This window comes from Camelus ferus, chromosome 16 (assembly GCF_009834535.1).
Source record: "Camelus ferus isolate YT-003-E chromosome 16, BCGSAC_Cfer_1.0, whole genome shotgun sequence".
Taxonomy (NCBI): Eukaryota; Metazoa; Chordata; class Mammalia; order Artiodactyla; family Camelidae; genus Camelus; species Camelus ferus.
Window position 1 is genome coordinate 33781297 of NC_045711.1, and position 17370 is coordinate 33798666.

The following is a 17370-nucleotide window of genomic DNA, read 5'->3' on the forward strand; positions in this document are numbered from 1 at the left end:
TTCTGTAGAAACGGAATACCTGTTCTTCTGTGACTTGCATTTTCCCTTTACATCATTAACCAGATGCATCCTGGTTGATGTTTTCTGGCTTTAACTCTTTTGCTTTCACTAGTACAGGCTATTCCGCTATATGAATATACCACAGCTTAGCCATTCTCCTGTCGAGGAACATTTGGGTCCTGCACACAATGCTGCATGAACATTCTTGTAAACGTCTCCTGGTGCGCATGGAGAAGAGCTATCTGGGCTATTTTTGTTAAGAGTGGGCAGCACATCTTCCACTGGACTAGTAATGCCAATGTATTGTCTCACCAGTAATGTACACCATTTACATCCTTGTCAGCACCTGTATTCATTGGCATTTCAAATATTTGCCAGTCTGATGGGAGTGATACTGTGGCTTCAGTTTACATTTTCATGACTGTTAATGAGGTTAGGTGCTTTGTTTGCTTTTTTTTTTTTTTTTTTTTGGTTGGGGGAGGTAATTAGGTTTATTTATTTTTTAATGTGTGTGTGTGTGTTTTGTTTTTTTTACTAGAGGTACTGGGGATTGAACCTAGGACCTGATACATGACAAGCATGCACTCTGCCACTGAGCTATACCCTCCCCACCTTGCTTGATCTTTTATACTTTATTCTGGGGGAGGTAATTAAGTTTATTTATTTTTAATGGAGGGACTGGGGATTGAACCCAGGCCATGCTACGCACACGCTCTACCATTGAGCTATACCCACCCCTTGTTTGCTCTTTTAAATTTTTTTTTTTTTTTTTTTTGCAGGGGGGAGGTAATTAGATTTATTTGGTTTTTCATTCGAGGTACTGGGTATTGAACCCAGGACCTCGTGCATGCTAAGCATGTGCTCTGCCACTTGAGCTGTACCCTCCCCCACCTTTTAAATGTTAAATGACCATTTGTGTCCCTCTTCTGTAAAATACTTTCTATGCCTTCTGCCCACTTTTAGAATATTTTTAAGAATCCTTTAAATATTCTGGCTGTTAATCTGATCCTTTGACAGTTATGTGTTGGAAATTTCTTTTGCCAATTTGTAGTTTGTCTTTTCTCTTGATGTTTTTCAATGAAGATGAATTCTTAATTTTAATTTAGTCAACTGGTTGTCTTAAATTCTTTGCTAACCTGGGGTCATTAGGACACTCTCCCTATTTTCTTCTGAAATCTCTACAGTTTTACTTTGCACGCTTAGGACTTAGTGTGAAATGAATTTTGGACCTAAGTGCGAAGTGATGTTTAATACATGGTGTGAGGTATGCACTGTGAATGCCCAGTTGTCTGTTCTGTCCTACTGATCTTTTTTGTTTTTCCCTAATAGAATACCACCTCATCTCAATGTCTGCAGCTTTATAAGTTTCAATAACTGATGATGCAAGGCTTCCTTCCCCAATTGGTTCCTTAAGAGTCTTGACGATATACATTTAAGATCCAGCTTGTTGAGATTTTCATTGGAGTCACGCTGAGTCTATAGGTTATTCTGGGGAGAACTGACATCTTGGGATATTGGATCTTTCTTGGACAAACATGACCTACTTCTCATTTTGTTTGTGCCTATAATGAAAAAACATAATTCAGTTCCTTTTCATCGAATTTCCCTTTCTTGGGGAGAAAGTTCTCTCAAGAAACTGAGCACACACTCCTATATCCAGAGCAATGTCCATTTCTTCCTCTCTCCTTTGATTTTAGTCTCCAGTTGGTTTCCTTTCCTTGACCAGAAAATCCCCAGTCCCAAGAGGATTCTAAAGAACCAAAAGTTAGCCTTAGGTTTCTCAGGTCTCTCTATAGGAACGTCAACCAGCTATTCTTGACTCACCATTTATTAGACACAAAGGTTTGCTTACATTTTCATTAATTCCATCTTCATCGCATTCCAGCAGCTCACATTCTGGAAAGTTGGCATAATTTATTGGCAAGCATTGAGTTACTGGTGAGCTCACGTCCAGGTCCACTGGTCTGTCACTCATCCAAGCCAGCATCTACTGATTGGGCTCTATGTGCCAATCCTTTACCAGACCCTAGATGCACTTAAGCATTTGCAGGGCAGGTTCAGCATTATCATGGCCTCCAGGCTGCCCGGGCAGCAGCGTCAGGACAAACCCCATGGCTTTACAGGTGAGGAAACAGAGCCTGGGAAGCTTACATAGCCTGTCCAAGGTCACCAGACTCACAAGTTTTAGAGGCAAACCTCTAATGCAAGCCCACGGACCACAAACCCCTACACCCACCAACATGCCACCCGGCCAACCTCCTGGCAGTGGCCATGGCAGGGATAGGGGCTCCCAGATCTTCCCTCGGTTTCCCTGTGTAGCCCTTTCCCAGCCCGTGGAGGATGTGGCAGATGCTAGTTCTTCTGGTCAGCTCACACCCATCAGTAACTGCACAGAAGCCTGATTTAAGAATCCGTACACCTGTTGTCAGTAAGCGTTCCTGGAAGACTGTTTAGCAGGGTCAGCGGGAACAGTGGGTGACCCGGGCAGCCCTGGTGGGCAAGGCATGGGGGGCCGGGGATTGCTCCCTCTCCCTCCTCCCGCCCTATGAATGCCTTGGAAACTGCACATATGTAGACTCCTGGTGACGAGGGCTTGTTTTCCACGTAGTCTCCTGCAGGAGGACTCCGATGAGGAGGGAGACTTGTGTCGCATCTGCCAGATAGCCGGGGGTTCCCCCAACAACCCCCTCCTGGAGCCCTGCGGCTGCGTGGGAAGCCTGCAGTTTGTCCATCTAGAGTGCCTGAAACAATGGCTGAAAGTGAAAATAACATCAGGTAGGTGTGGGGGGAAGAACGGCAAACGGGCAGCGACCCTATGATTAACCGAGGCTCCGCGGTGTGGAGCTTGACAACAGGGCACTCCGAGCGGCCCCCCGGGGGAACGTGGCCGCCCAGCCCGGGACTCCTGCTCACGTACCCGGACCCCGACCGTAACTGAACGCTGTCTTCAAATTACAGGAGGGAAGTGATTTTTTTTTTTTTTTTTTTTTTGCAAGTGTAAGGGAAGGATCCTAGAAAGTGCTATCCTCTGCTTGAGGCCTGAGCAGAGATGCTAAGATTGCCTCTCAGGCGGAAGGAGACTAGAAATGGGTCCGTGGTTGGGCCGCAGCCCGCAGCCAGCAGCCAGCAGCCATCCCAGCCGGTGGACGCCCGGCAAAACCAGTTCCGCTTCCTTTTACTGGTGCAGGAAGGGGTGGTGTCACCTAGACACTGAGCTAAGCTGCCTTTTTGCAGCAGAAGTAGGAAAAGAGCACTGATCTAATCTTTCTAGAACTGTATTAGATAAAGAGATCCCCGTTGTGCTCACTCTGTCAGCTCTGGCTTTAACACGTCTCCTAACTGTGTGTGAAGCCTGTTCCCAGCTCCCTGGGGAGGTTACAACCTAAATATAGCCACGTCAGTAGGTTGGCTGTAGTTTTCTTGGCAGAAAACAGGAGGTTTCTTTAAAACATGGTTTTAGGAATGAGAGCAACTTGAACAACAAAAAAAAGTAGAAGCCAATGCAAAGAACAGTTGGTTTCTAAAAGAGTCACTATGTCTTTCAGCCTCCCCTCTCTGAAAACTCCTTACCCCATAAGTGGATGCTGTTTTTCTCCTCCACCACTTCACCTCCTTGGTTATCATTGTGCCAGACAACCCTGGAGACCTATGACTTGACCCTGTCCCCCTCATGGGGTGTGGCCCTGCCCCCTCACCAAGAACAGCATGCCACTGAGTCAGGGAATGAACATGGGATGATCCTAGCAAGTGTCTCCCTGAAGCCCCTTCTCCATGTCCGCATGAGAAACGTAGGTCCCACCACTGCCGGAGTTGCTTAAATGCATCTCCACGTAGTAAGCAGAGTACTCAGCCCTTCAGAGAGCGAATAACAAGTGGATCTCAGCCACTAATGACTCCGCCATGCAATGTGTTATCTTACTAGAAATTTGGGCCAATTAAACATCTAGCACAGAAAAAAATTACTCATGAGATGTGTGATGAAAGTACTGCTAAATGCCTGTAAATGCCAGTGCTAGTCTGAGTGTGTTCCTCAGGATTAACCTGGAGGACACATGGGACATTCCATAGCCTCAAGTATTATAGAATGATGTTTTAAAAAAAAAAAAAACACCAAGCAAACAAAATGCAGATAAAGGATTACTGTTCATCCTTGTCCTTTGAAATTCTCTATTATTTACTGCATCTTTGTATCCCCCAGTGGGGAAAAGTATAAAATTGTACAAGCCCTATATTAACCAAATACATTCACGTAACCGATTAGTCCGCTATTATCTAAGGCATAAAATAAACACCAGTACATCATTAGCCAAACTGCAGCACATACACAGGGGGAAAAGCCATATAGCATAACGGTTGCTCAGACATAGAAGCCACAGTTCTGCATCTTCTACTTTTGCTAGAATTCATGCTAAAACAAACAAACAAAAAAAACCCTTCTCCTGTTTCTTTTCCCAAAGGAGGCTGAGCTCAGGCTCAGATGCTGGCCCCAGAAATGCTGTACCAGTGCCCGCACATGGCCCCGGGGTCCCTCACATTTCTCAGGTGGGAAGTCACCTGCTGGAAGTAAAAGTAGACTTGGAAGCCATAGATTGAGGATGGCTTCTACCACCAATTTGGTCCTTACTAATTTATTTGCTTGGATCTGTGTTAGGTCTGCCAGAAAAAACAACAGTAACATAGACCCAATATTCACTCTTTTAGCAAATACTTGTGCTATAGACTCTCAGCCTCCTTGTAGTAATTCCAATTTTATGAACCAATATGTTTATATTTAAACAGAAACCAAGATCTGTTATTTAAAAGTCATGGGAAAATCACTTATAGGAAGCTGCATAATAATGAAAATGGTTACAAAGGAAATTTTACAGATCTCAGATTCAAGGTCATTTTCTACAGAATATGGCTGACTTTTAAGAGTCTCTGAAACTCAGAATTCCTCACCCACACAAGTTCGCTCTCAGAATATCAACACAGAAAGACCTAGGGTTATATATAACAGAATTTTTTAATTTAAGGAGCAGATCTTAGCACTGTGAAGACCTGTGAGATGTGTAAGCAAGACCTGCTGGTCGACCTGGATGATTTCAACATGACTGAGTTCTACCAGAAGCACCAGCAGTCCCGGGTAAGAGAAGCTCTCACCCTCTCCGGCTCCACAGGCTAAAGTCAAGTCGAGGTGCAGGGCGAGAGGAAACTCTTTCCCTGGTATAAGGACTGTACGAGGCCTGTGCATGGGGTGAGTTTTCTCTCAGAAGATGTGTTACTAAATTGGACCTCTGGAGGGTTGGAAGACTTGGTTGCCCGGGGTTGAGATCCCACTGCTGTCAGGGACAAAGTAGGAAGCTACAGTAACTAACTGGACACACAGAAATACAGGAATAGTCTAGCAGGCTCCACACCCAAATTTGCTGAAATAATTTAAGTTCTGAAAGCAACAAGAGAAAAAAAATCAGGGTCTTGCAGGAAATAGTCCCCAATTTATATATCAAGTAATTCCGGGGTAAGAAGGAACTGCTTTGCTGAACATTCAAAAACACGTAGTAAGTGCCTACTGTGTGCTTTTTAATACCTCGTAAACTAATTCTCCTGGGACATCTGGATTGCAATTCTAATACTGTGAAAAGTTTAGTTAACCTTCAGTGGGAAGGTGATTTACGCGCAGGATAAGTTTATTGCCCAATTCTTAGGCAAACAATCTTCTATTTGGAACTGCACTGCCCAATATGGAAGCCACAAGCCACACGTAGCTAACGAACAAGTGGTTACCTCCAGTCGAGATGTGCTCTAAGTGTTCTACACTGAATTTCAAAGGCTCAGTACAAAAAAAAAAAAAAGAGTGTAAAACATCACATAATAATTTAATATTAATTATATGTTGAAATGATAATATTTAAAAACATATTGGGTTTGATCAAATATATTATTAAAATTAATTTCACCAGTTTCTTTTCGCTTTTTAATGTCGCTCCTAGGAATATTCAAATTACATAGGTGGCTTGCCTTGATGACTTATGTTGTATTTCTTTTGGGTGGTGCTGATCTAGAAGGTACCCTGCCCATAATAAGCAGTCAGTAAATATTTATCAAGCGAAAATAGCCCATCAGTACCATTATAATTCAAGACCGACCTCCCTCATTACACAGTGAGAAAAAAAAATGATTAATGACCACGACTGTAAAGCACACAATTTAAAAACTATAAAATCATTATTAGCAACTAAAATGTCACTCTTCAGAGGAGTCACTTCGGCTTTCAGATCATTAGCCTGTCTGTATCTAGACCCCTTTTTTTTTTTTTTTTTTTGCAAAAAGCTCATCTGAGTCAAAATAGTGCATCTGAGTCTGGGCAATTCTGTAGTTGTCTTTTTAAAATCCTAAGGCTACTGGATTTTAAAAGTCGAAATATTGAAAAGAATAGAGATTTGAACAGCGCAACCAATAAGTATGATATAACAGACATAAGACTACCCCAGCCTTGAAGAGCTGGGGCCTCAGGAAGCTGGGAGGGGGGAAGGGGGAGAGAAAGGAAGAAAAAAGAGAATTTCCTGGGAAATCAACTCAGTATTTTGAGTCTATACATTTTGAGATGGGAGGGTCTCAAGACAGTCATAACCCCCAGGCACTGAGATCTGAGATGAGAAACAGAAGCCACACACGTTCTTAGCCCCTGAGGATGCTGGAGTCAAACGATTGAAAGGAACCAGGCCCTCTGAATGCCTGAGGTCAGGGTGCCAGCCAGATGCAGATGGTTCTGTGCAGTCATTTCAAAGAATAAATTATTTCAGGAAGTGGAGCCCGCGGGACTTCCTGAGAAGGACAAGTTCAGATGAGGCCAAGTGACCCGAATCCCACCAGAGTGGTCTGCAGACTCCACAACCTCCGCACAACCCCAGGGAAAGCTTCGTCTAGGAAAGAAACCTGTTGGTCCCAAACGTTCCCACCCTGTTCTCCCTCTGCAAAGCCGAAGACACTGCCGCCACCATACGCTGTAGGTTTACCAGTGGTACTTGTAGAATTGACTCAACTAACAGCAAATGTTTTCAGCTGTTTTTAAAGTGTGTGCATGCATGTAGACGAAGCAGCCCAGCCCACCAGAAGGCACACCAGCTTTGACTAAGTTGTGAACCTAAATCCTATTCCCCTCCCCAGAGCTGCCATGTGACCTTGGGGAAACTACACACACTCTCTGGATCTCAGTTTCTCATCTGTAGGAAGTGAGAGACAATGATTTCCTACCCCACAGGATTGGATGTAGGAAAAAACCCGAGCACATCACCTAAGACAGTGCCTGGGGCAGAGAAGACTCTCAATAAAAGAGGGCCATCATATTGCAGCTGCAGAGATGCCCGACCCCTTTGGACTGAATGAGAAAGCTAAGTATACCAGGAACAGGCTAGAGTCCATCGTTGAGCAAGGCCAACTGGCCCCCACAGGGGTCATATCGGTACCCTTGGCCTCACTGCATCCTACCAGCTGAGAGAACAGGCTACAAGGACACCCTAAAAAGAACTGTGAACGTAACTATGTCAGCCAGGGTCTGGACTGGAAAGAGATGGTGGCGCACACCAAAGGGGTGAGTGATGAGAGCTGAATGAACGGCCAAAACGCAGGCAGTAAAAGAGCAGCAAGGAATGACTGGGCATCCTGGGACCAGCCACTGACCACTGACCTTCCTAGGCCTGGAATGACAAGGGGAGGAGCAGCCACCGGGATCAGGAGGGCCGTAGCTATAGGAGTCACCCCAGCCTGTGACCTTCAGTCTAGGGGAGCTGCTGTGGCCACACCTCTGCCCAGCAGAGAAGGAACAGGAAGAACAACTACCCCAGACTCTGTCTCCTCCCGCCCTCTGGCCTCCTGCAGGGCCTCCCATTGGCTGAACCCAACAGGAAGCCAGGGGCCAAGGGGGCCTAGTTAAAGTCATCCATTGAGATGGGCCACAGAGCAAGGTGGAAAGTGGATCTGGAGGGGAACATGGAAAATATCCAGCACGGTAATTATGCTGCATGGAAGCAGAAAAGAGTTTAAATTAGTTTCAGTGAGAATTTGACAGGCCATCAAAGCCTTTTAAAAATGCCCTTCATTATCGTCTCAGGGAGACACTAGGTTGACAGACCCACCCCGGTGGGAGAGCAAAGGTCCCAGGAACCAACATGCAATATTTATCCGCTGATGGAAAGCAGTCGAGACCTCACACTTTTACAACCGTTCTGACCATTCTGATGGCCGGGGGGAGTTTAATAGTGTCTGTTTGCCTACAGCCTGAGTTAAACTTGAGAAACCAGGGAAGTGTGACATAGACAAGTTCAGAAACTCTCCATGGACGAAGACTAGAGTACCTGTTGTTTAGCACAAGGGCTGGAACACGACCTCGGGCCTGGCCAGGGAGCTGATGTGCACGCCTGTGCTTCTGAGGTCCAGGCCCTTTCCCTGACTCCCAAACCTTGGCTCCTCGGGGCCCTCTTAGGCAGCCCTCAGCACTCTTCACTCCTTGGCAAAGGGGTTCCCTTCTTGAGAAGTGGAGTAGCTGATGCCAGATACAGACAAGTACAAAGGAAAGGTCAAAACCAAAAGACACCTAGAACTGGCTTCAGCTCAGTCTGGCTCACGCTTGGTCTCAGCTAGCTAGCTAGCTAACTCACTAACTTCTTTTCTTGTGCATTTTTCCCATTTAGATTTTTTTTTTTTTTTGCTTTTCCTTAATTATAAAAATCACCAACACACAAAAATCTCCCATAATCAAAATTAACATTTAGCAGCATGTATTTTTTTCTATTAAAATACAGACGCCCAGACCCAGCCCCAGAGATTTTGATTTAATTGATCTGGGATAGTACCAGGGGATCAATTTTTTTTAATGTGGCAAAATACACATAATGTAAGTTTCACACATTAACTTTTAAAACACTTGTTGGATGCCTACTGTATGTCAAATACTGTGCTGGGTGATAGTGTGGTGGTACCCAAGGCCAACACAGTCACTGCCTTCAAGTGGGGAAGCCAGCAGTGTCCCTGGGGTGGGAGGGCCAGAGTGACTGATACACAAGCAGCTGTGGGAACAGCTGCAGAGAAGCCCTCCCCACAGAAGAGGCATTTAAGACCAGGAAGGAAAAAGAGGAATGAGCTCTCTAGCCACATGGGAGACAAGACACCCCACTGGGCATCTGACCATAGACTGTGGACGTGCCCTTTGGGTGCCCAGTCAGCACTGTCAGTGACCTTTAAGGCTGTGGAGGGGCTTGGACCAACTTGTTTTCCTGATTTGCTTCAATGCATCTGAGTAGGGGCAGCATGAACCCTGCCCTTGGCTTCTACCAGGGCAGTGAAATCCCATTATCCCTACGTCTCTCAGACACTGGGTGTTCCCACAGGGCCCCGTAGGGTCAAGGCTTGTTGCTAGGCTTCGAGTGGCTAGATCAGGAGCCCCTATAGGCTGTCTGAAGAGAGACACCCTGAGGCTAAAGCAGATGTGGGGCCCCAGGACCTGGACTAAGCACCTCAGAGCTGCCGGCACCTGGTGGTCCAGTCACAGGCCTGTCAGGGCTGGCAGAGGTCCACCCCTACCCTTATTCAAAGGTGCCTGAAAATTCAGCCCAGCAGGCGTTCCACACCCACGGCCAATAGTAGAGCCGCACCTCCGCATCGCCTGTGTGCAGCTCTTTAACCTAGGAAGAGGACTCACACGTACTTGTGGGTGGGGCCCTCAGTCTCGGAGTGGAAGGAAGAACTCCTGGATGGCAAGGTGTAGAGCTCCAGGTAACACTCCAGGCTCCAAAATGGACCAAGAGAAAACCGGTTTAAGAGAAGCGTAGGTCACAGATTTGTACACTCAAACGCTGCAGAGGCCAGGCAGGTAACAAGTGATCTGAGTCTTCCGTTGGGAGTGGTGGCAACAGTGGCAAAATGGAGAGTACTCTCTGCAGCTGCCGAAGTTCACGTCCGTCCTTCTTTCCTTCCTTCCTTCCAACCGGAGCACATCTGCGGGCCAGATTCAGCTTCCTGGCTGTCAGCTGTTGATACTTTAGAGCAGGGGTTCTCAAGGCTGGGTGGTCCCCAGACCAGTGGCAACAGCATCACCTGGGAATCTGCTAGGAATACACATTCTTGGGCCCCACCCAGACCCACTGAATCAGAATGTGGGGGAAGAGGTGCCCAGCAACTACATTTTAAAAGGCCCTTTCAGTAATTCAGATACATGTCAAACTTGAGGCCGTTAGAATCAAAAGTCAAGTCTAGAGGAGCCACCGTCTGGTCCAGAATTATACATTGTTTTTCTCATTCTTTCATCCACACACCATATACCTGGCCTGGGCAAGGCACATACGGTCCTTACCCCAAACCCCAGCTTTAGTTCTTGCCTCTTGTAGGATGTTTCTTTGTTTTGCAGAATACCATGTCCACCCGTATTAGTTCATTTTGCCATAATGCCTTGACGAAATAAGCAGAACAGAGGATACTTCTCCCCTTTTATAAATTGTCCCTGTGCAGTTAAAAGTCTCTGCCCAACGTCATAGGACGTGATGGTCCTAGGCTGCCCATTTGGAGGGTCAAGGCCCACCAACGTGATGGAAACGTGCTCCTGCCACCTTGGCCCTGTGGCACAGGAGGGTCTCAGCTGGCCTCTGGCTGTCATTGCTCTGAAGCACAGGCCTGACTTCACTCCATCTCAACCACAGACTGATGTCCTTAGACACACAGTCCCCTAATCACCCTCACACCTGGGAGCATCCCATGAACGGATTTGAAGACTTGACAGAATGTTCATCCAGGCTGTCCGTTTCTTCGAGTGAATTATGTTGAGAATTTCCATCCGTAGCAAATCTCTTGGCCGAAATGAATTTTAACAAAATGAAGGAGGGGTAAGCAGAAAAGAAAAACATCTGGCAAGTGGGCTGAGCGCTGCAGAGCTCCTGTCCACTGCTTCACATGCCTCTCCCTCCCCTACAGATCTCCCCACCCCACCTCCACCTCCAGCCCCTGCACTGCGAGTGGGCAGCAAAGTGTGATGCAGTTGGGTCGTAGGAGGGGCCGGTCAGGAGCAGCTCCAACAAGTAACACTCAAAAAACTAGCTCATTTTGCCTTGCTGAACAAACACCATGGATGGAACTCTTTCTAATAACAGATCCCTCCCCGTTGTGGCTCAGAGTATAAAGAGTGACTCCGAGTTGACTATGAAATGCCTGCACTGATTGGTTGGCCCAGCCCTTCCATCTAGCATCCCAGGCTCTCCAAAGGGCACACATAAAGGAGCCCGGCCAGTAAGATTTATGGCATTGAGTAACAGGTTCCCTCCCACAGACCATAGAAGAGACACAATCTCCTCGAAGTGACTTTTCAAATTATCTGCAGAAAACATTAGTGGATATTTTCCCATCTGCATGCCTCTGGGTCTTATTGAGTCATAAAAAGTAAATGATTTCCCTGAAAGCTTTGACAAACCTGATAGTTCCAAGCCATTTTCTAGCTGATTGATTTGCCATTATGCATCGGAGGATCTTCCAGCAGAAAGGCTTACTGGCGAAGGGAGTGCTGGGGAGAGAGCTCGCGGGAGGCCGCCACACCAAGGAAAGTGAACAAGGGACAAGGCTTGGTTTGTGTGAAGGAGCTAAATGGCGCGGCGCATAGGCTGGGAAGGCTTCCCAGAGGTGGTGCCTTGTGAGACAGAGGCAGACCCTTGGGGAAGGTGGGAGGAGGCCATTAAGACAGAAAAAAGTAAAAACAAGCAACTTCCTCTCTGCCTATTCTAGGCCAAGGTCAGAAGAGCAAGGCTAAAAATAGGAGGCTAACCACTAAAGACAGCTGACTAGAGCCCTTAAAGATGGGTCTATAGGACAGCGGAGGAGCCTCGAGCAGTGACCTTGGGGCCAGTGGTCACCTCAGTCCGGAGCTGTTCCCAATTCAGAAGAACACATTGATCTCTGCTGAGCGTGGGCATCATTTCTGGCAGCTGTTTGGTCCTGGAAGAGGTGTGCTCTGCTCCAGCTTCCTGAGCTGCCCTGGGCCAGACAGGAACAGGGAGCCCGGCCCTTGAAGGGCCTCGGGCGCTGAGGAAGGAAGGAAGAGGCGCTGAGGTGGTCACTGTGTCAAGTCTGAGCTTCCATTATTCTGGGACAATGTTCCGGCCTTTCCCAAGGGTGATGTAAAGGGCCACGCCCTCTGCCGGGATTGTTGTCCCTGGGGGGCTTCCTGAGCCCCTCCCAGCCCACCCCCATCCCCTACCCTGGAAGATCTGACAGAAGGACGAATAGGGGAATAAAGCGGCAGGCAGGGAGGTGTCATGGCTAACGCAGAGAATTTATTGAAGGTCGATGCAAGTCCACAGGGGAGGCCCTGTACCACAGACACCCCAGGGGCTGAGGACCCAGGAGCCACCCTGTGCTCTCAGACCAGGGAGAAAAATATCACACAAGCTACCACCAAGAAAAGGCAAAAACATTAACAAATGCAAGATGCATGCAGCAAACAATAAAGACAAACTCTTCGGCATCAGGGAGGAAAGGAATGATTGGAACAGATGAGGTTCATTAGGACAGCTTCCACAAGGAGGTAACCTGGTGATGGCTGTAAAGGAAGTTGTGGACGTGGCTTAGGAAGGTGGAAGGTGGCAGAGGAGCATTCAAAACAGGCACAGAGAGGGAGGGTATAGCTCAGTGGTAGAGCGCATGCTTAGCATGCACGAGGTCCTGGGTTCAATCCCCAGTACGGCCATTTAAATAAATAAATAAGTAAGTAACCTAATTACCGCCCCCCCCCCCCCCAAAAGAAACCACTTTGGTAAATCTGACCCTGGTGTAAAAAAGAAAACAGGTGAACAGACCCCACGAGGAAGAGCACTAGCAAAGGCCCTGAGGTTCACTGCCATAAGACCCTGCAGGGTGCGTGCTCTCTGGGGCTTAAATGATAATGGACTGTCCAGGGTGGGTGGGGAGTCAGGGAGCCCTTAGGTGAGACCATCATTCAGCCCACCTGTGAAGGGAGAAAGGTAACAGAGCCGGGCCTGAGGTCCTTTCTCCGGAGGGATCTAGGAAAATCAAGTACCCCCACCACACCCCACCCCACGGCACCTGTGTCCCCAGTTCTCCTACAGACAAGTTTGCCTTCCTGAGACACACCTCTCACCGTGTTGACTCCTCTGCTCTGAGGCCAGCAGCTTCACTCACACTCACACACACACACACACACACACACACACACACGTACACACAGCGTGACATCCAAACTCCACAGTTCTTCCTAATATGGTCCCACGTTACCGTCTGCCCAGCCCATGCCAAGATTTTTTTTTAATTCAAAACAAACACCCTCCCCCTATATACTCCAGCCACACCAGTGGGTAGAGGGTTTTGCCCGACATACGCTCTGCCTGTATGGTTGCCCACATTCAGTGCCTCTGTCTGAAAGGCCCTGGACACCCCTCACAGCCACCCACCAAAGTCCCTCCCATCCTTTTAGGACCACCAAAGCCTCCTTACCCCACGTCAAACACAGCCAGTCTCTCTTCACTTCCCTCCACGCCTCCGTCATGGCTCCCAACGACTCCAGCTCATATTGGAGCCGTTGTGATGAGGCTTTCTCTCCCGCATCACAGGATGAGGTCCCAGCAAGGTGCTGAGACCTTCCGCCCTGTGTCCCCAACGCCCAGCTCAGGGCTGTGGCAGGTTGCTACTAGGTACACGTCCGCACTGGGGCTGGGCCTGGAGCATGGGCCTCTCTCAGGCTCCTCCACTAGGCAGGAAAGAGTTCCAGCAGGGCTGCCCGGTCTCTACCCTGGACCGCCTTCTACCATCTTCCCTGGTCCCCCAGGGCAGGCCTTGCCTTGGGGCTAGGGCTCTTGTCCTATTTCTTGTCCCCTCTTGGCCTTGTTACCGTCCACCCCATGATTTAGACCACAAATACTTTATAAATGAACTTAAGAGCGTTCTTTCCCACACGTAGGCACAACACGAGCTGATGAACACAGGCTTGTACCTGGTGCTGCTGCTTCGCCTCTACCAACGGAGGTTTGCAGAACTCGTGAGACTCAACGACAACCGGGCTGCAAGAGAGAGGGTGAGTCCGGCTCTGCCTGGACCGTCGGGCAGCAGGCACACGAACCTCGCTGTGCATCTGCGTGTGGAGGTCCTCGAGGTCACCTGGTAGAATGTGGTACTGTCCTCACTAGGACTAAGACTTAGTGGCTGCTAAGTGTAGGTACAGTGGCCCTCTGGCTGAAAAATAAGTGACAGTCACATAATTGTTGAATATTAAACATGAATAGTAATTAAATGATCATTAATGGTCATATCAGCAAGGGAATCTCCAGAGATATTTGCCCCCCAGAATAGAGGCCAGCAAGGCTGCGGGGGCCGAGTGTGAATTATGTGTGGATGTCCACTGCCCAAGCAAGGAGGGTCCATGAAATACAGGGACCCTCCCCAGCAAAAGAAACGTTTATTTTGCTTTGGACCCCAGGGTACATTATTTCAGCATGTGGGTGTGTGTGCCAAGGAACAAAGTGCTGATGGTGTCCCGTTTGTCATTAGAGAAGTGGCTGCCCTTCCTTTAATAAGAGACCTGGGGCCCTCTAGGAGGCCACACGGTGTGGAGGGGGAGCCTGGATCTGCTGCTCAACCAAACTGTGGGAGACAGACAGGCCGACCTCTGAAAGGTGCAAAGACACTTGGTCATTGCCAAGTCAGAACCCTGAGCCCCAAAGGGCATCCCTCTGGGTTAAATGCCTCCCGTGGCCTGGTCAGGAAAGAGCGCTAGCAAGACAGGGCCGCCTCTCTTACCTCAAGGCCATGCCAGGGGCTGCTGTCTTTTAGTGTTCTGGGTCCCCAGTACCCCTGGAGGCCTGGAACTCAACCTCTGCTCCCATACAAAGGTCAACCCTGGAAGGCAAGCCAGTCTGGCAGTGGACAAGCCACTGATGGTACCACAAGGCAGTTTTAGTGACAGTCGGCCACCCCATCCTGTGTACCTCTCTTTCTCTTCACTTTCCTCTCTCTGTGTCTCTGTGTCTCTCCACTTCTACCTCAAGTGGACAAGAGGCCTCTGCCACACCCGTCACTGCCTGATGTTGGAACCCGGTGACTCCAAGTGCTCCTTACACGGCCCCAGTCCTTGTACCACTGGAGGCAGTGGCCATCCACTGGAGCCATCCCTGCTAGAAACGCTGGGTTCAAACCATTGGTCATTAAGAATTCTAGATCTGTCCCACCATTTTTCTGGCTTAAATTCTCCCCTTAAGACCCTAAGCTCTCAATTAAGACAACAGGCTGGGTCTTTTCCAAGACATCTCCTCAGGAATCTCACCCTCTTTTTGACCCAGGCCTGTCCTTCCTTTAACTCTTCCGTAGTTTTAATGGTGACATAAATTCCTCAGAGAAATACTTTTTTTTTTTCTAAAGAAGTACAGGAAGCAGGAAACGATCCTTTGGTAACATTTCTGTAACCTCATTTTCATGATTCCACATCTTTTTAATGAACTTTTTATTGCACACTGAACTTCAAAGCACCCAGGGTTTGATATAGGTTACAGATGGCCACAACGTCAGCAAGCAAATGCAAGCGACATCAGCCTCAGGGACGGCAGAGCACACACGAGAAGGCAACTAGCAGTACAGCCCAATGGGTGACAACTAGGCCTTAAAGCATTGACTCTGAAGAACTTTCTGGTCAAACTATCCTAGAGAAGGAGTAAGTGACCCAAAGAGCAAGCTGGGAACCAGGAGGGGAGGAAGCAGAAAGAACAGGGCATCTCTCTTCTCTCATAACAAGCTCACCTGTAATTTGAGATTCCCTGAAAGAGACCTCACCCGTTTAAACCACCAAGCAGTAACCAGGACAGACAGCCAATTCAGAGGTGCCCAAATGGAATGGGAAATCACGCGGCTCTTGTCAAATTCACGCTCTTCTGGATTTGAGTCTTAGTACTTTCCTATAGAAACCACTTGGACTCTAAGGGTAACATCTAGCAAAAGAAAGGCACTAGGATGGGCAAGAGTCCCTCCCTCCCTCTCCTTTACCTACCAGAACTGGAAACCCATTCCTGCCGGGCTTCTGGCTGCATCTCACTAAGACACCCAGTGATGAGTGCCTGTCAGTGGTAGTGGTCATTCATTCACTCACCCATTCATGCCCTGGCCTGTTTCAGGTCCTGAGACAGGGAACTGGGAAAGTGGCTACCAGACATGATGCCATGACGTCCCTTTCTTTGAGGAGCTTATGATGGAGTTAGAAGATGAGACTCACATACTCATAAAACCAGGAAATAATCAGAAAGTAGCCCTTGGTCAAGAGAACCAGTGGAGCTAGTGAATTTCCAGAGGCTGTGAAATTGACAACACAAGATACTCCCTGACTGGGGCTTCCCGGGGCTTCCAGGGAGCTCAAAAACACATAATTTGTGAGGTTGTGAGCTTTCTGAAGGCAAAGCCAGGCCTTCCACACCTGTCTCTCATGATGCTAGGCACACAGCGATTCATATTTGACTGCTGGCCATGTCCCAGGCACGCTGGATGCCAGGAACACTTACTGATTACAAACTTGCTAAATTACTGCCAAATATGCCAGATAAGGACGTGGTCTGCTAAGGGTTTCACACAGGCAGTCGGAGGGAAGGGTGTGTTCATTGGCAACTTGGACACGGAACCCTTACCTCGTTTGTATACCACAGTCCTCCAGTGCCTAGAAAATGCCCAGCACACAGTAGGTGCTCAGTAACCTTGATGCTCAGTCAGCTAATGAACCAATACCTGCTTCTTTCAGGAGGCAAGTCTTGAGTTACGTTTTGAAGAAAATGATAGCACAAATTGGTGGAGAGAAAAGGGTGTTCTAGGTAAAGGAGCACTCCCGGGTTCAAGATATATTTGTTTTCAAAGATTTTCTGTGTGCCTACTATGTGCCAGGTTCTAAACTAGATTCTGGGAATACAAAGATGATCAAGACCCTCCTCACTTAAAAGGGACTCAGAGTCTACAGAGATAGACACGTAACCAAGAGTATCACAAATGTGCCTTGTGTTACGACAGGAGATGCTGCCAGATGTGGAGGGACCCAGAGCAGAGTTAGAGGACCTGCGGGGCCACCCTCCTCCCCTCCTCCTTCCACTCCTTCTCCAGGACAGACTCTCCAGGCAGGGTCTTCGGGGACACAGGCCAGCATTTCAGAGGCCTTGCTTTTACTCCAGTTAGGGTGGACTCTTTGCCATCAGTTTTGCCAGCACTTGGGGAGCCTGGTGGCAAAGCTGCTTCCATTACTGCTCTCGTCAGCTGATCAGCTGAGGTGATGCTTGAACTGAATCTTGGAGAGCTTAGCAGAGGGACAAGGGAGGGAAAGGGCATTCCATGCAGAAGGAAACCCAAAAGCTCAGAAACGAAAAGACTTGCATG

General features: G+C 48.1%; 1 protein-coding gene and 1 long non-coding RNA gene across 4 annotated transcripts in view; one reads left to right on the plus strand and one right to left on the minus strand.

Moving 5' to 3' along the window:
• The window catches only part of MARCHF10 (membrane associated ring-CH-type finger 10), an 88531-nt gene that overhangs the window by 65927 nt on the left and 5234 nt on the right, over positions 1–17370 (plus strand). For all 3 annotated transcript variants that reach the window (XM_032457152.1, XM_006177436.3, XM_014552995.2), the window contains exons 7-9: positions 2609–2775; positions 5016–5125; positions 13934–14047. In XM_032457152.1, the coding sequence (XP_032313043.1) occupies positions 2609–2775; positions 5016–5125; positions 13934–14047 (391 nt within the window). The remainder of the gene's footprint in view (positions 1–2608; positions 2776–5015; positions 5126–13933; positions 14048–17370) is intronic.
• On the minus strand, positions 858–15579 carry LOC116656763. The gene is made up of 3 exons (XR_004311689.1): positions 15568–15579; positions 2021–2026; positions 858–1987 (listed from the first exon to the last, which is right to left on the minus strand). It is a non-coding gene; the product is annotated as an uncharacterized LOC116656763 (long non-coding RNA).